This window comes from Lipotes vexillifer, unplaced genomic scaffold, assembly GCF_000442215.2.
Source record: "Lipotes vexillifer unplaced genomic scaffold, Lipotes_vexillifer_v1.1 scaffold1011, whole genome shotgun sequence".
Classification (NCBI taxonomy): Eukaryota; Metazoa; Chordata; class Mammalia; order Artiodactyla; family Lipotidae; genus Lipotes; species Lipotes vexillifer.
In genome coordinates, this window is record NW_006787698.1 from 3,812,652 (window position 1) to 3,830,916 (window position 18,265).

At 55.2% G+C, this 18,265-nt stretch overlaps 1 protein-coding gene across 1 annotated transcript in view; it reads right to left on the reverse strand.

Moving 5' to 3' along the window:
- The window catches only part of MYO1F (myosin IF), a 33,246-nt gene extending 15,955 nt beyond the window's left edge, over positions 1 to 17,291 (reverse strand). The window contains exons 1-15 of the mRNA XM_007460754.1: positions 17,192 to 17,291; positions 16,540 to 16,724; positions 7,718 to 7,855; positions 7,228 to 7,317; positions 7,050 to 7,144; positions 6,574 to 6,661; positions 6,358 to 6,447; positions 4,251 to 4,382; positions 3,951 to 4,085; positions 3,581 to 3,713; positions 3,179 to 3,375; positions 2,336 to 2,416; positions 2,141 to 2,227; positions 863 to 949; positions 209 to 376 (exon numbers count right to left, since the gene is read on the reverse strand). Of these exons, the coding sequence (XP_007460816.1) occupies positions 209 to 376; positions 863 to 949; positions 2,141 to 2,227; positions 2,336 to 2,416; positions 3,179 to 3,375; positions 3,581 to 3,713; positions 3,951 to 4,085; positions 4,251 to 4,382; positions 6,358 to 6,447; positions 6,574 to 6,661; positions 7,050 to 7,144; positions 7,228 to 7,317; positions 7,718 to 7,855; positions 16,540 to 16,724; positions 17,192 to 17,291 (1,806 nt within the window). The remainder of the gene's footprint in view (positions 1 to 208; positions 377 to 862; positions 950 to 2,140; positions 2,228 to 2,335; positions 2,417 to 3,178; positions 3,376 to 3,580; positions 3,714 to 3,950; positions 4,086 to 4,250; positions 4,383 to 6,357; positions 6,448 to 6,573; positions 6,662 to 7,049; positions 7,145 to 7,227; positions 7,318 to 7,717; positions 7,856 to 16,539; positions 16,725 to 17,191) is intronic.
- Positions 17,292 to 18,265: the final 974 nt, after the last annotated feature.

Below are 18,265 nucleotides of genomic sequence, written 5' to 3' on the forward strand. Positions count from 1 at the left end.
CTTGATCAGGGGCCAGTGGGTTCCACAGCCCCGGCTGAAGGGCCATGGGTTGGGGTGACAGGCCAGTTCTTGGGAGTCAGTGGGAGGGGGTCTGTGTTTCTGGCCAGTCGGGGGAGGGCTGGAGAAGCGGGTCGGTGGAGCTCTTCAGCCCTGGCTGGGGGTCTGGGCGGAATCCCCCTGGGGTCCATGGGGCGGGGGTAGGGCGCACCTTGCCCGCGTAGTGGTGGATGACAAAGCCGGCACTCCAGCTGTTGAAGTGCTCATGGGCGCCCACGGCCGCCTGCAGCTTCTGCAGCAGCGTCTGGTCGGCGCCGCCGCCCGTGGCGTGCATGGTGGCGCACACGTCGTCCAGGACGCTCATGATGCCTGGTGGGTTCTGTGGGCGCAGGCGTCGGGTGGGGCGGGTGGGGCAGGGATCAGCCTGGCCCGGCCCTGCCCCCATCTCGCTCATTGGGGAGGGAGAGGAGAGACTTCCAAATACAAGAGCAAAAGGTGCTGGTGGGGGGCCCAGATGTATGGGGGCTGCTGTGGAAGCTCGCTGGTGCAGGATAGGGTGGGGACCCCATAAGGGATCCATGCCTGTATCCCTTCCCCAGACTGAGATGGTGGGGGGACCTGTCAGCTTTGACCCCTGTATCCCCAGCAGCCTGCCTGGGGGGATGTTTGTTGAGTGAATAAGTGAAAGGTGAGCAGGTAAGCAGAGTGAATGGGCAAGGTGGCCGACAGGTATCGTCAGTGGGGCTCCATCTGCCCAAGGGGGAGCATGGGTGAGAAGGGCCTACGGGGGCTGGAACCACCCCGGCTCTCCCAGCTCTGCCAAGCCGGGCCCAGTGAGAACCCCCAGATGTGCCCTGGCCCTCACCAGCTTGTTTTCAATGAGGTCACAGACGATTTTGTTGTTGAAATACTGGATGGGGGTCCAGCGGATGCCCTCCTGCACGTACTCCTCCTGGTGGCGGCAAAGGGGGCAGGGGTGGGGCCAGGTGTCTGGGCAAAGGTGCCTGTGTTTCTAGAATTTGAGCTTCATGAGGATGGGTGAAGGAGGTGTGACAGATGTTCCCCCCCCACCCCCCCATATAACTCCTCTTCCCATCTCATCACTTAGGACTGTCTCTGATAACAAAGCCCATCCCCCCGTGTGGGGCAGGTCGGAAGTTTCCCCAGGGGTCCAAGAATTGAGCCCCAGTTGCCTGAAGTGTGACCTTCTCATGAATACATCCTATTTGGCTCTTAAAAAAAAATCCCGGGCTTCCCTGGTGGCGCAGTGGTTGAGAGTCCGCCTGCCGATGCAGGGGCCGCGGGTTCGTGCCCCGGGCCGGGAGGATCTCACGTGCCACGGAGCGGCTGGGGCCGTGAGCCATGGCCTCTGGGCCTGCGCGTCCGGAGCCTGTGCTCCACGACGGGAGAGGCCACGGCAGAGAGAGGCCCGCGGACCGCAAAAAAAAAAAAAAAGGGGGGGGGTTTAAAAAAAAAAAATCCCTTTCTGGGGGTCCAGTGGTTAAGACTCTGCGCTTCCACTTCCGGGGGCATGGGTTTCATCCCTGGTCGGGGGACTAAAATCCCACATGGAGTGGCCAAAAAAAAAAAAAAAGGGGGGGGGTTTAAAAAAAAAAAATCCCTTTCTGGGGGTCCAGTGGTTAAGACTCTGCGCTTCCACTTCCGGGGGCATGGGTTTCATCCCTGGTCGGGGGACTAAAATCCCACATGGAGTGGCCAAAAAAAAAAAAAAAGGGGGGGGGTTTAAAAAAAAAAAATCCCTTTCTCACTTCCTCAGTCACGTCCTGGTATTTGGCCTGAAACCTAGTCTCAGGCTCTGCTTCTATGGGACGGCTTGAATTAAAACAGCAGGGATTTTTGTCTGTCCTGTTCATGGAGGTCTCCCTAGCACTGTAGACAGTGCCTGGTACACAGCAGGTGCTCAATAAATAATCGTTGAAGGTGTGAACAAAGAAGCTATTCCCTAGCCCTTGTCAAACCTTCAGAGGCAGAACACATCTCCTGAAGGAAGGAGCTTGGACAGGTCAGCAGAGACAGGTGCCAGTGTGGGGCTGGGGTGTCCCCTGGTTGCCTGGCAACCTTCACGGTCCTGCCCCCACCCCCAGTGTCCCCTGCTCCTGGCCACTTGGATGCCCTTGCCCACCTGTTCAGCCTTCAGGGTGAGTTCGATAAAGATCTGCTGTAGCTTCTCGTTGACGAAGTTGATGCAGAACTGCTCAAAGCCGTTTTTCTGCCAAGAGAGGGAAAGAATGCTTCCCTAAGTGGGCCGATACTGGAGGCTCCGGGGCCACTGGGCCACCCTAGGGTGGCCGTGGGCCGGCGGCAGTGTCATACGTACCTGGAAGATCTCAAAGCCATAGATGTCAAGCACACCGATACTGTACTCCTCCTGGGGCTTCTGCATGGCACGGTTAATGGCCTGTGATGCGGTGGGGACACTAGGTGAGTGGCCTGCCACTCTCTTGAAATGCTCTTAGCCATGTTCACAGGCTGGGTCCCCTCCCACCAGTTTCTCTCCTGCCTTCCCCACCTCTGTGCCTACCCTTACCCCCATCGGTCATTCCTATGAGAAATCCAGGTGTTAGAACATCTGGGTTCCTGCCTTGGGAGCTGGCTCTGCCCCTTAACCACTCTGCACCTCTCCTTTCTCATCTTTAAAATGGGTAATGGTAGCAACTCTCTTAGAGGTCTCTTTTCTAAAAATTCAATAAACTGGTGCATGGAATACAGAACCATAGCGGACACGCGTTAGGTGCTATGGAATGTTGGCTACTGCAGTCACTATTCTTGACCTTGACACGTCCCGTTCTCATCCACCCCCGTCTAGTCCATCACTTTGTCCTCCTGACAAGCCCTCCCCCCCGCCCACCTCGTGGCTCTCAAATGCACCCACCCCTGTCCATCCCAACAGCCCCCATCTCAGTCCAGGCCTGGATGTTTCCAATAGACCCCTCCTTCCTGGGCTCCATGCCACAGCCAGGAAGCCCCTAAATCTCCCATCAGATCACCACCTGCCCTGCTTGATGCCTCCTACGGCTGGGCATTGGTGAGGTCATGCCCACCAACTGGTCATGACAGTCAAGACGCCCCCATCGCCCCCCCCCCCACCCCCCCTGGGCTGGTCCAAGCCCAGGGCCTGGTGCTGTCCCCGAGCTCCTCTCCCACCCCCAGCCCCACTTGCCTCTACGAGGAAGTCGAAGAGACGGGAGTAGAGCCCCTTGGCCAGAGCGTCCCGAGTGTAGGCCGCCTGCTCCACGTTCAAGGTCACGTCAATGGACTCGCTGCGCCCGCCCCAGCGGCTATCCATCTTGCGGCTGGTCAGCTTCTCCTGCAGCCGCCCGCTGTCAATGCCCAGGAGGTAGGCGGGGAAGGCCAAGACTGCCAGGTGATGGGGCGGGTGGGGGGAAGGGAGCAGTCGGCTGGGCTCTTGGGTTTCGTGTGAGCGCCCCCATCTCTCCCCATTTTGCCCAGTGACACCGATCTTATCCTCATGGGACCTTACCCCCAGGGGGCCAAGCAGGGAGGAAGCAGGTCACACATGCATACACGCCTCTACCCCGCCCTCCACAGCACCCACACTCACGGTCTGCGCTCTCCACCCGGGCATAATTCCCATCTTCGCAGAAACTGATGTTTCCCAAGTGCAAGATCCCTGCCACAAGCTGCAGGACCAGCTGCTGGACATTGGGCGGGATCCCGATGACCTGCATGGCACTCTGGGGGCACAACAGGGACAGAGCCTGTGCCACAAATCCCGACCTCCAGCCTGCCCCCTGGGTTAGGTTTTGGGGGCCATGGCACAGACTTGGGGAGTCAGGAGTTAGGCCTCTGTCCTGGCTCTTTCACTCATTTGCTCTGTAACCTTGGGCAAGTTCCTTCCCCTCTCTGGGCCTTGGTTTCCCAATTTGTAACACCGGAAGTTTCCCGGGGCTGGAGGGGCAGCTGGCGCTCACCAGAGTCTCACTGAAGTCGCTCCGGTCATCGGTGCCGTCGACCTTGTAGGTGTCTGCTTGGTTAAGGTAGTAATAGTAGTCGGGGGTCATGAGCCCCAGGTTCTGCCGCTGCTCCTGAGAAGCCCCTTCCAGCAGCTGGAGGGCAAACGATCCTCATGCACGTGGTGATGGACCGGCACAGCCCTCGTCATCCCCGAGGCTCACTGTCATGGGCTTCCAAATGCTGACCCTCCCACTGTCTCCCCCCGGGCTCCAGGTGGGGCTCCCTCTGCCTCAGCCCCACGGCCCCCTTCCGTGCACCTGGTAGTAGATATGGAAGTTCCTCTCGTTTTCATTCTGCATGACCACTCGGGATTTCTCCAGCAAGAAGTTGGAAATCTTGCCCCCATCTGGCTCCCCACCGCGGCTGAACTGGATCTCAAAGTACTTGCCCTGAACCCGAGAGAGCCACATCAGCCCTCCCAGGGTCCCGGGGCTGCAGGTGAGGAAGGACTGGGGATCGGTCTTATGAGCCTGGCCTCTTTGTCGCTCTTCACGTGACCTCAAGTTGCTTTCCTCTCCTCACCTCCCACGTATTGTTCTTTTCACCAGCTCCTTCCCTCCAGCCTTTGCTTAAGCTGTGTCCTGGGCCAGGAATGCTTTCTCCTCCCTCTCTGATGATTCAAGCCCTCACTTGGGGCATTTAGCCCCGTGCCTGGCACAGAGAAGCATCACAGTTTATTGACAGCTCCCCAGTCCCTTCACCATAACACAGAGGCCTCCATGTCTCTGTGGAATGCTACTGGTTCCAATGACCCTGGGTGTATCCCATATGTTGTCCCTGAGCCCAGAGCAAGGGACCCACACCATCTTTGGTCTCTGACACCATCTGGGTTCCACTCTGGCTGGAGGATGGAAGGCAGACAAGCCCCTTATTTCTCCTTTCTGCCACCTACATCCAATTACAATACAAATGACATCATCATACTACACAATTAAACACCTGTAATGTGTGACAAATACTTATTCGATTGTGTAATAAAACTATATAGAATAAAATAGAATTACATATTTTTGAGATTCATTCATGTTTTGGTGTGCATTAGTAGTTTGAAAACACAGACTGTGTGATTCCATTTATATGGAGTTCTAGAACTGCTGAAACTAATCCACGGTGAAAAAAGAAAATATCAGAGTGGTTGCTTCCGGGGTAAAGTAGGAGTAGAGATCAACTAGAAAGAGACAAGAGGGAATTTTCTGGAGAGATGGTGATGTTCTGTATATCGGTAGGGGTGTGGGTTGCACAGGTGTATGCATTTGTCCAAACTCAGTGAATGGTCCCCTTTAGATTTATATATTTTGCTGTTACTTTAAAAGAAATAAAAGAGAACTGCAAAATTATATTGGACTATAATTAATGATCTACATGCTGAAGTGTTTGGGGGGAAAGGTATGATGTCTACAGCTTAGTTTGCAGTGCGTCAAAAAAAAATGGATGAATGGAGATACAATTAAGCAAGTATAGTAAACTATTAGTGGTAGAATCTAGGAGATGGGCATAGAGGCGATCACTGTAGTATTCATTCAACTTTTCCATGTATATGAAAAATTTTACGATAAAATGTTGGGGAAGATACTTCAAATATAATTATATTATAAAATATATTAGAAAATAAAAATATAGCTAATAACTATAACTAATAATATTTAGGGAAATTAAAAAATATCATTGGTGTCATAATTCATTAATCCATTTCCACGTTCAGGCATTTACTGAAATTATTGAGGTCTATGAGATGGATATTAACATCATCCCCATCCCAGCAGAGGAGCCCCACAGGGTTACATTGTTTTTCTTTGTCCAAGCCACACTTCTAAGCCGAGACAGAAACTGACGACAAATCCAAATCCGTTTACCTACTCTGTCTGTCTTCCATTAGGCTCAGCATGGACCTGACACAAAGAAGGACTCCAAGAACCATATGATGAAAGCAAGAATGAATGAGGGAATAAATGGGACCTGAAATGTGAATAGGAACAGACGTAGCCTGGTTGCAGCCGGGGGAGGAGTGTTCTTGAACACTACACAGACATGTCGCGGCCTCCACAGATAGGCAGATGGGGGACTCTTTTTCAGATGAACCATGAACAGGAAATGAGTCTCCCAGTAAGGAGCAGTATTTCCTGTATCCTTGAGAATACAGGTGAGAGAGAGAGAGAGAGAGAGAGAGAGAGAGAGAGAGAGAGAGAGAGAGAGAGGGGGGGGAGAGAGTCAGTGTGGAGGGAGCATCTGCTCCAAGCAGGCTGCAGAGACTCACAAAGCGGAGAGAGAGAGAGAGAGAGAGAGAGAGAGAGAGAGAGAGAGAGAGGGAGGTCAGTGAGTCAGTGTGGAGGGAGCATCTGCTCCAAGCAGGCTGCAGAGACTCACAAAGCGACTGGAATTATTGTTGCGCACAGTCTTGGCATTGCCAAAGGCTTCCAGCAGTGGGTTTGATTGCAGGATGATGTCCTTCACATGCTGGGGAAAGAAGCAGGTGGGGTGGGAAGAGGTCAGACTGACGGGGGATGTGGGAGCTCGGGGTGGGGGGGATGAAATACCGTGCAGAGTGGGGAAAACTCAACCCTTCTTTCTGTTTCGCCTTACCTGGACCTTCTTGCCTCCGCCGGACACCTTGGAGATGTAGCCCATGATGTATTTAGCTGCCACCGTCTTCCCAGCTCCACTCTCTCCACTGGTGATGGGTGAGGGAAGGAATAATGAGTGACCAGGGGTGGGGGAAGTGTTCTTTCCAGTGTCTGATCGATCATTCATTCATTCACTGAATGAATGGCACCTACTGTGTGCCAGGCAATAGTCCAGGCATTGGGGATACAATAGTGAACAAGGCAGATCCAAGTGTCTGACTTCCTGACATTTAGATGGGACAGATGCGCGATAACAGGATGAATACATAAAATATATCATGGGTCAGATGGTGACAAGAAAAGTAAAGCAGGGCCAGAGGCAGAGAGGGACAACAAGGCTCTGTTTGGATCAGGAGTTCCAGGTACCCCACCCTGGGGTGATGGTGCTGTTTTAGCGGGGCCTGGGCACGAGGGTCTGGGACCCCCACTCCATACCTGATGATGACACACTGGTTCTCACAGTCAATGAGCATGTTCCGGTACATGTTGTCTGTGAGGGCATAGATGTGCGGGGGATTCTCGTACTGGGCCTGGCGGGGGAGGTCTGGGCTCAGCCTAGGGCTAGGGCCCGGGGGTCCTGGGGCTGTGCCTCCCACCCGGCCCCGGGCCTCACCGCGCCCTGGTAGAGGTCGATCTCACGATCAGTGAAGTAAGGCATCTGCTTGAAGGGGTTTACGGAGATGAGCACAGAGCCGATGTAGGTCTGGTTGGGGAAGGGTTAAGGGCCATGCAGTGTCCCGGCAGGCTTTGTCCCTCAGATGCACCCTGGGTCTCTTAGGAAAAGAACTGATCTGGATCCAGAATGGGGAGAATAGAATATGCTGTGGCTGAGCTACCCCCCGGGGCAGAGGGAGCAGTGAGGGCCAGGGCCACCCCCAACCGGGGCCCTGCTGTCACTCCGCTGTCCCCTGTCCTAACACCCAGCGCTCTTAATGCCCCCCCCCCCCCCATTCCTGTGCGCAGTTATGTGTGTCCCTTCCATGCTGCAGTCCCTCTGCCATCCTTCTCTGCTCTCATCCGCACACCATCTCTCCATCCATTGGTCAGTCATCCTCCTGTCCCTCTGTCTTTCGTCTGCCCACCCCGCCCGCGGCCCAGGGTACAAAGATATAGTCGTCCATGAAACGCTTGTGGAGGTTTCCCACGATGGCGTCCTCGGTGATCTGGGGCAGCAACACCATGTCGTCCACACCACTCTGCTTCACATTATGGCTCTGCCAGTGGAAACGCTCCTTGCTGCCCTGGGGGTGGGGGCCGCGGGGTGGTGGTGAGCCCCTGCAGGGGGCGTGGCGGGGGATGGTGCCTCAGCACCCCCTCCTGGCTCACCTCCATCATCAGCTTTTGATGCTGTCCCCTTCCCCACCACCTCCCTTCCTTCCTCTGCATCTCCGGGACACCAGGAGAGGTAGGCGAGGTCTAGCCCCAAAGGAGGAAGCCAGACAGAATGGCAGCTGGGATACATCCCTCAACCCTCTCTTTTGGTCCCGCCATGCCTCCACTTAGTATCCCGTTGCCATAGAGGAGACAGCGATGCCTGGCCCAGCGGGGCAGAGTGTGCTTGGGACTCTGGTGGCTGTGGGAAGAGAGCAGGGCATCAGAGAAGGTCCCCACCCTGCTTCTCACGTTCCCCAGCCCCGCTCTCCCTGCCTTGGCCCAGGCTGAGTCCCTGACTTCTCCATGGCATTTGACCTGCTGCCACCCCTTCCACCTGGAGATGGACTCCTTCCTCCCATTCCCATCCTCCTCCCTCGCGGTCATCCTAGCCCATCCCTCTGAGATTCTCTCAGCCGCCATGTGTCTGTGATCTCTGCCTCTGTGCCTGGCTGTGACTCTGGTCCTCAGCTCGCATAGCCTTCCCACCACCCCTGCCGTGGGCTTCTCCATCCTCAGAGAGTCAGCTCCTGCACCTTCCCGGGCTCCCACTTTGCCTTCTCATTTCCTCCCTCAGCTTTTCATCAGATGACACCTTCCTTAGGCCCAACGAGGAGACTCAGACACAGGCGCTCCTCAAAACCCTTCCTCCAGGAAGCCTGCCAGGAATGCTCTCTCCTTTCAGCCCAAATGAACTCATCCAGTGCCTAAAACACTCAAGCACACTGGCTCCCTCAGGCCCCCTCTGCCTCCGTTCAATATACCCCTGTCATGGAGGAGTCCAGCACACAGAGTGATGGTGGCTTGGAGCTCTCCTGTCTGGTGAGCTCATGCTCAGACAAGATGTCCCTCCTCTGGGAAGCCCCTTACCCGCCCCAGACCTGGAGCTCCTGGAGGGCAGGGATTGGGATTGAGTCCTTGCTAGTCCCAGCAGGGAGGACCTATCGAACAAACGAGGGACAAGGGCAAAGAAAGAAACCCAGCTTCGGAGGAAAAAACCCCCAAGAGCAAAGATGCTGGGAACAAAAGTCAAGTCTTCAAAGATGACCAGGGTTTGCCAGGCAGATCCTGGGGAATGGAGATGGTGAGCTGGGCCCATCTCGGAAGGAATTCAGGCAGGGATCAAGCAGGAGGGTCAGCGTGGGCAACTGTAGGGCAGAGGTGGATGAGAAGCCAGCCTCACCTGGGGGCACTGGGGAGCCACAGAAAGTTCCTGAGCAGGGGAGGTGCTTGCTCAAATTCTGGACATGCTGACAACCCCGGGGGCATTCGTGGAAGAATACCCACAGACACTAAATGAGCCCAGTCTTTGGTGTGGAGTAGATCTGGGTTCTAATCCTGGCTGTGTGACCTAACAGTGCTCAGAGCTCCAGTGGCCTCATCTGGAAAATGCGAGAAGCAGCCTCACTTCTCAGGGTTGATGTGAGGGATTAACTGCTTTGGGGAACAAAGTGGGGTAGGAGGACGATCCCCGGGCAGAGGGACACTTGACAGAATTAACATTCACCAAACATCGACTGCCTGCCTGTTGCTGCAGGCAGATGTCACCAGTATTACTGGCAATCCGCACAGCAGTTCAGTGTGGTGTAGGCTAGGAGGGAGACTGGGACTTGAGAAGTATTTGACCCTTGACCAAGGATGCAGCTAAACTGTTTCCAAGGATGTGGGATTCGAATCTGGGTCCATCTGACAGCAGAGGCCAGGTTCTTGCATCCACGCTCATGAGTGGCTACGACCCAAGGGGTGTTTGGGGTGGGATGTGAAAGCTGAGAAAGTTTTTTTTTGTTTGTTTTTTGTGATACACGGGCCTCTCACTGTTGTGGCCTCTCCCGTTACAGAGCAGAGGCTCCGGACGCGCAGGCTCAGTGGCCATGGCTCACAGGCCCAGCCGCTCTGCGGCACGTGGGCACGAACCCGTGTCCCCTGCATCGGCAGGTGGACTCTCAACCGCTGCGCCACCAGGGAAGCCCCGAGAAAGGTTTTGATCAAGAGCAGGGAGAAAGGGTTCACCAGGCAGAGTGAACTGCCTGGGTAAATGGGCAGAGGTGTGACCGAAGCAGGAAGAGAATTCAGAGGAGGGGGGTGGGCAGGGCTCAAACCCCTGAGACTGCTTCCAGCCTGAATATTGAGAGTGAGGTTTTCATGTGACAAATACCATCTCATTTCTCTGTCTATGGCTTCCCGTTATTGCCACCTCCATGCATCCACTCTACAAAGAATTCCTGAGCACCTACTTTGTGCCAGTAACTTAGGACTTTGGAACTCTTTCAGTTCCTCACCGTGTTGCCTCTAAGCCTTTGCACATGCTGAGCCCTCTGCCCAGAACACCCTTCCTGCCTGGCTAATGCCAACCCATGCCTTAAGGCTTGGCTCAGGTGACGTCTCCTCCGAGAAGACCTCCCTGACTCCAGGACAGGTCAGGTGCTCCCTCGGATCCCCCCAGCCCCCAGGCATCCCTTACCATAGCCCCATCCACGATCTGGACGTCATGCACAGTAGCTGGGCTGTACTGCTCCTGGGGGCACTTTAAGAATTGTGGGGGACTTCCCTGGTGGTCCAGTGGTTAGGACTCCGTGCTCCCACTGCATGGGGCACGGGTTCAACCCCTGGTTGGGGAACTAAGATCCCGCATGCTGCGAGGCGTGGCCAAAGGAAAAAGAATCGTGGGAGCATATTTGGTTGTTCGGGGATGGGGACATGGCTGGGGACATGGCTGGCATTTAAGGGGGCCATAGGTCCCCTTAAATTTGCACATGTACCTAATTACATTATTTTACAAATACATAATCGTCCTGCCCTCAGCTCCCCACCCCACCCCAGCAGAAGTTCATGTAAGTGACAAACCTGTTTATAATCACTGGAACCGAGAACCGAAACCTATCTTATATATAAACAGAAAACCTATGTATTTTTTGTATGGTTGATACCCACTGCATTTTACAGGAAAGTGGCTATTGCGTAGCAAGGGAGGTTTTAGTTTTGTTCAGGTTTCACTAAGAAATGTCCAGCGTTTGGAAACTCATGCTGCTAGTGAGGTTAATGTGTCCTGCTTGTGGCGGGGGGGGCTGTCTCGCTCGCTGGGACGCACCTGTGTCCAGGTGTGAGCACCTGGCCACTCCAGTGGACGTTCTTGGGCCACTGGCCTGAGCACTTTCATCTTTCCATGCACATTTTATTCTAAATAACTTTCTCCTCGGCGTGCAGGGGGCCACATTAAATGTTTTCAGAAGATGGAAGTCTGTGTGTTTCACTATTCCATTTCAGCATTTCAAGGGGACCTGCCAGGATGCTTGTTATAAGAAGGGGGTGCTGGATGTGATGCTCTGAGAGCCCCAGGATGCAGTGGGAAGGGCGGGGTGGTGGGAGGACAAGGTTGTGCGAGTAGGAGCACGGAGATGTTGGCAAGTGTGCCCAGGGCAGAGGCTGAGGTTGGAGGAAGCCAGGACCTGGGGAGGCCTGGAGGTGACAGGGGCTGGTTGGGAGAAGCAGGGAACTGTTGACCGGACCCCCAGCTGCTGAAGAACTTCCACGCTCACTGGAGACTCAGAGGGACCCCATGGAGAACGTTGTTGACCTCAGGGTCAGAAGTTGGATCTAGAGGTCAGGGAGAGAGGACTGCTTTTGGGGAAGAGAGAAAGAGACTTCGGGGAGAGGAGGGGTCAGGGGAGTGTACTTCCTGTTTTCAAGATGGACAGGCTCTCCGGTGTGCTGGTGAGAAGAACCCATGAAATTCGAAATTCAGGGCTGAAGTGGTGTCATTCACGGACCCGGTGGGGTTGCTCTCTCCCTGAGTCGGTGTGGGGAGGTTGGGTAGGGGATGTGTAGGGGGAACTGGAAGTGGATGCTCTCTCTGGAGACCTCAAGGGGTGGGGCTTGGGTGGTAACCATGGTAACCGAGAGCAACAATACATAACAATAGTTCACACCCCACTGGCACTTATTCTGTGCCGGACTCTGGTTTAAGCTTTTCTCACTGAATTACCTCACTGCATCCTCTGGGCACATGCCGAGGTCAGTACTCTGATTAGGTCCATTTTGCGGAAGAGAAAACTATGGCCCAGAGAGGTTAGGTGTCCTCCGCAAGGTCACACAGCAGGAAGGGAAGCCGGGTCTATGTCGGGGCTGGGGGGTGGCCGGGGTTGGTGCTTCAGGTCACATGAGGACAAGGAGAAGACGAGATTGGTCCTGTCCACGGTTTCCCCTTTGGGGTCCCCCCGGTCCCCAAGCTCTTGGGACCCTCAGGCTCAGCTGAGACTCAAGACCATTTCCTTTCTGTGAGGTCAGAAGCCCCGAGGCTGGCTGTGTCTGGCTGGCTCTCCTGACCCCGAGGGCTTGGTTCCTCTTCCTGTCCCTTCCTCCTTCCCCCACCCAGCTGAGTGGGCCTCTGCCTCTAGTGGCCCCTGCTACCTCTCCCTCTGTGTCCCGCCCCAGGCACCCGGGACCCCCAGATCCACCCTAGCTCTATGTGATCACGAAAACCACGGGGTTGTTTGTGGCAGAGGGAGAGGTTTTCCTCAAGAGGGTACAGTGTGAGGGAGAAAAGTCGACAATTTTGGCAAAGGACGGATCGGGTGTGAGGCCTGGCTTAACAGTTGGCTCTGTTGACCCCAGGGAGGCCACTTCCTTTCTCCAAGCCTCAGTTGCTCCATCTGTAAAATGGATTCCATAATAAATCTCCTCTGTGGGTTTGCTAGGGGAAGTAAATGAGCCAGTACTGAGAAAAGATGCACTGGGGTGCCTCAGGAAATGGCAGCTGGTGGCCCCAAGAGCATTTAATAGAAGTGATCAGTGGCTTGACAGGATAGAGGAGCTGGTGGATGTAGACTCATTGAATGAATAAATGAATGAGGTATCACTGGGATGAGACTGCCCCCTGCCCTGTGTCATGGGTGTCCACCTTTCTGTGACCCCCAAGTCTCCAACCGTCAAGCTGAAGCTGTTTGTTCCTTCCTTGGAGGGTGAGGGTACCACAAAGAGGTTGTGGTCATAGTTGACGACAAGCCAAGGATGACTCAACTGGCTGGGTTTCTTGTGAAAGATAGTCAGGGGTCAGAGGTGGCTGGGATGGGAGTGGGGACGTAGATTCTAACTTCAGCTCTTCAGAGAGGCTCCCCTCAACCCACGGCAGAGGGTATGGAGGGGTGGAACTTCCCTGGTGCCAAAGCGGGGAGGGCCAAGGTGATGGCTCCTGTAGGGCTGGGGCATTGGGGCCCTCTAAGTGAACACACTTCCTGAGCCCCTACTGTGCATGGAAGTAGGTGGGGACCAGGCCTAGACTCTGCCCTTGAGTAGTTCAGAAGCGAGTTGCCCAGGGGAGACAGTGATCCCAATCAGATGGTGCTAAGGAGAGCTGAGGCAATCAGAGAAGGCTTCCTGTAAGAGGCAGGCTTTGCAACATGAATGTCCCAGACCGTGTCAGTGGTGGCAGCAGGAGCCATGGGCCAGGAAGTCCTTGGGTGTGTGTGGACACCAGGATCCTAGTTTCTTTGGAATAGAGAGTCCAGGTCCAAATGAGGCAGGGGTGGGCAGCCTGGAGAGTATGGGGGTCAGCCCACACTCCCAGGTGGCCTCTTACCTGGCAGGAGGGGGAGGAGGAGGAGGTTGTAGGTCAAGGTGGCTGTTAAAAGTGTGACCCTGGGGATCACTGAGTTGAAATCCTCTGCTATTTTGGGTTGTACGGCAGCTCGCCTAACCTCTCTGCCTCTGTTTTCTCATCGGGCAAATGGGAATATTGAGGGCCACGGACCTCACGGGGCAGTTGTGCAGATTCAACAAGGCCAAGCTTGTCAAGAGGAAACACTAGCTTCCCTCCATCGCCAGCAGTAGCAGCAGCGGCAGCCTTAAGCTGGCCGATCCCACAGGCACGGGGCACAGGGTCAGGAGGAAGGGCTGGATGAGGGTTTTGCAATTTGTCCTAACTGCTCTGGCCTCCCTGCTCCTGGGTGGTGATGAGCAGAGCCCCAGACGGGAGAGAACAATGAAACAGCCACTTCCTTCCTCGCCGGGGTCCTGTGCACTGTGGCTGCCAGCCAGCAGAGAGGCAAAGGCGAAGCTGCTGTGGCAGTGGCTGCTGGAGCTGCTCTCCACCCCTGGCCACGCCCTGGCTCCCCGGTGTGCCCCTGGAGCCTTGGTGCTACTCAGTGGGGTTCTGGGGCTACACCCCGTGTCTCTATACCGTGCAAACAGCATTCTCATCTCTAAAGGCTCTCAGGTGTCTCCCTCCCTTGGGAGGGGTGTCTCAGTTTTCTTTTGGCCTAAACAGAGGCCGTTCTCCAACATGTGGGGACCCTTGTCCTTCTAGAGTCTTTCTTCCTAACTCTCTCTTGACCTCCCAGCCTTTTCCGTCCATCCCCATGGCCGCCGCCCCTCGATCAAGCAGCTGCGTCACTGGTCTCCCTGCTTTATATCTGTACTTTCAAAACAACCACGATTACCCTCAGGTCACCACCATTATCAACCGAGGACAACAGATTGCTGCCTTTACCTGCCCCCCAACCAAAGCCAAACAGAAACTGCTGATAACCTCAATGCCAGCACCACCAGCTAACATCAGACAGAAAAACATTGACGGATTCCGCCACCTGCTTCCCTATCATCACTCACCACCATCACCACTTATTACCACCACCATTGACAATAACAACCACGATCACAATACTAGCCATCAACAACCACATGTGACCCACTACCATTGAAGCAGCAGTCAACCATACCCTTTTCCAAAACCAGTGATGCACCACCACTAGTCCCAAGACCGTCACCAAAAATCAGCAATGAACAACCAACAGCAAACAAACATTATCGTGACCACCTAACTTCAAATGATGACCAACTGCCATCGTTCCACAGATCAACCCTCCAGCTGAAAACAACCAACCACCAACCACCAACATTCAACACTAGCTGGCACCAAAAGCAACCATTACTATCACCAACCCACCCACAAGAACCGTGGTCACCACCAACTTGGGACAACTGACAGCAATGACCACCATCACAACCAATGGCACCAACAACCCAACTCCACTACAGTAACCAAGAATGAGGCACATCCATCTACCACCACCGCTAACCCCCACCATGAATGAGCGTCACCCACAGCGGCAGTTACCGTGTATTGAGCACATATTATGTGCTCTTTAAAGCACTTTACAAACATTGTTTCACTGAATCTTTCAACGCTGTTCCTGGCACCCATTACACCTCCAGGAAGATGTTAGCACCCCTAGACAGAGGTATTGGCCTCATGGATGGATTCCACTTTTTTTTTTTTCTCTGTGGTCCCCTTGCGTGAGTTTCTCCCTTCCCAGACACGGTTGGCCAAGCAAATCATTGACTAAGCATTTCACACAGCTTCCTTAAGAGGGGCTGCTTTCCTCTCAAGTAGCAAATCATTTCCAGTGTTCTTTTGATCGAGGAGTCTACCTGGCTTGGCTCCGTCTGGGAAGAGTTTCCATCCCAAGCCCAGAGCTCTAGCTGGTGGTTTGCTTGTGAATTAATCAAAGGGGTCCTTGGACAGTGATGCCTAATTTATCACTGACTTTCTGAAATAAGACGTTATCTCTCAGGCTAAGGCAATCCTTGCCTCCACCGTGGTTAGCCGCCTGCTGCAACTGCCAGAAACACTACAGTTGTCACCACCAGCTCTGTGACTGTCCCAGCCACCCACCCTCATTAACAGAATGACAAAAAATGAAAGCTGAAGTGGTTTGCAGAGGCGCGGAGTCGTGGAGTGACATAGCCAGCCCAGGCTCCCTCTTAATGTGTGTGACATGATGCTGCGGCATCTAGACCCAGGACCATGACAGTCTCCCCAACCCTGTCACCACAGTCATTATCAGACCTCAGTCTCCCCAGGTGGCAATGCTTCTGGCTGTGGTGTTTTCCCCTGCCACCCTCCCGGAGAAGGGTGGTACGGACATGCTGCATCTCACCAACTCCTGCTTCTGTGATTGCTACAGCCAGACCACCCTGTCGCCCACACCAGCATGCTGTCACGCCACCATCACTGCAACCCGCCGCCCATTTGACCCATCTGACACAGCTTCCCCTCCCAGCTGTGGACGCAGAGGGGCTGAGCTCCAAACCCTCTGAACGTTCCAATGGAGAGGTCCCCCAGACACCTTCCACATCTTGACAAACTTCCAAATATGACATATGTGGGAACTGAGACTCACAGAGGGGAAGTGACTTGCCCAAGGCCACACAGGAAGGTGAGGCACCAAACTCGGCTGGGAACTGGGTTCCCTAAGCCCCAGGAAAGGGATCTGTCCCTGTCCCTGCAGGCACTGTGTGATCCCTTAGGACCACCTTCTGTCCTCCAGTTACTGCTCCATCCTTTGGTGCCCCATCCCCATTCCGGCATCCTGTCCACAGCCGATGGGAGTTTGGTCCCCTGTGACGGATGCTGGCAGCACCTGAGCTGCACAGAGGGACCCCAAAGGGTCTGCTGTGCCCATTCTCATCATCCCACTTTCTGATGGTGGCCTCTAGGTGCCTCCACCTGGCTGGTGCTGCCACCCCTGCACTTCAGGGCCTACCCTAAAGGACTTACCATGGTGGGGGCTGGTGTCTGGGTCCCTGGGGGATGTCTGAATGGGTCGTGGCAGGGATGCAGGCTCAGGGGGCTCCAGGGGGCGGCTTGGGCATGGCCCTGTTCCTGCTGCTTCAGCGGACTCCCAGACCTAGTTCCTCTTATGACAGCCCCCTTCTCACTTCCTTTGGCGGGAGGGGCCGCAGCTAGAGGGGAGGGAAGCTGGGCCTGGGGGCGGGGAGAGAGCCCAGGCAGGGCTGAGGGAGCTGGTTGTTTGGGGCTCTGGGCCTGAAGGGAGAGGTTAAGGATGGATGACAGCCGCTGTCAGACCCCAGAAAGCCGCTTCTCCAACTCCTCTGGGACGCGGCTGCAGCAAACTGCACTGCAGGTCAGCTGGCTGCAGGACTGACTGCTCCTTCCTGGGCTTTAAAACCACTTCAGATGTATGTCTCCTCTGGGCATCCCTGAGCGAACTCCCACCTCCAGAGCCGCTTTGGCTGGTCCTTCCTCCAGAAGGGACCTCGGGAGGCAGGTGTGTTTGTGCCAAGGGGAGGGCAGTGGGAGTGGCGGGTACCAAGAACCGAGAGCACCTGGAAGGTCCCAGACTTCGGATGTCACATCTGGAATTAATGACCCCCAGCTCTGTTGCTTCCGGATCTCCCCATTTTGTCACCGTAGAACGGCGGCACCTGGCACACGTGGGATCCAAGTGTCGGCCCATCTCCGGATCTTTGGGAGACCAACAGGAAATGGCAGTTCCTAGAGGCTGTCATCCGATACACATCGAGGAGGTGGCAGGGGCAGAAGCCGAACCTGGGTGAGCCTGGCAGAGAGGGCTGTGGCCAGGGGTATCCCTGGGCTCCCAGCAGCACACCACACCCTGCCTAGAGGCTGGCACGCCTCAGCGCCCCCTAGTGGCCACATCTGGGGAGAAGCCCGTTTCTCCCTGGACCTCCTGTGCAAGTTTGCTCAACCGACTGGCTTGGCTTCCGCAAACCTCAGCAGTGCTTCCAGCCACTAGGAGTGAAGAGTCTGGAGGACCCCCACCTTGTTGAGGGCGTCAGGGGAGGCTTCTGGGAGGAGGCGATGTTTGTGCTGACAGGTGAGTTGGAGTTAACTAGGTGAACAGGGAAGGGGAGGGGACACCTGGCAGACGAAACAGCTCTAGCAAAGGCCCCAAGATGGGAAGATGGCAGGGAGATTGAGGGACTTCCAGGAGTCCAGCGTGACTGGAGCCTGCAGAGTGACAGGGACTGTGGTGGCTGGAAAAGCAGGCACCACGTTGTGTTGCTTTGAGCCCCTCCGTGAGAAGCTGTATTTTTGACCCCAAATCACTGGTTTCCAGTCTGTGTTGGAACAAGTCCCCTTTGGCCTGTTGGGGCTGACCTGCGGGGGGGCTGTGGTCGCTTGCAGGATGGGGGTAGGGGACAGCTGAATGTGATCCAGTGTCACTGACACACACACACACACACACACACACACACACACACACGGAAATCTACACAAGACAGAACTTTATTGATGTAGGGCTTCCTGGCGAGGGGTGTGTGGGCCCCAGGGCAGGGCCTGTAGCACCATGATGGGGGTGGCCTGGATGACATGGTCCCCCTTGGGCAGGCAGGGCACAGGATGGGGTGGATCTTCCCAGCTCTGCCTCCCCCTGTAGCTGGTCTGGTTAGGTGGAGGGTGTCAGGGAGGTCGTGCTAATCCCCTCCCCCGTGGCGGACATAGATTCCCCCCCCCCCCG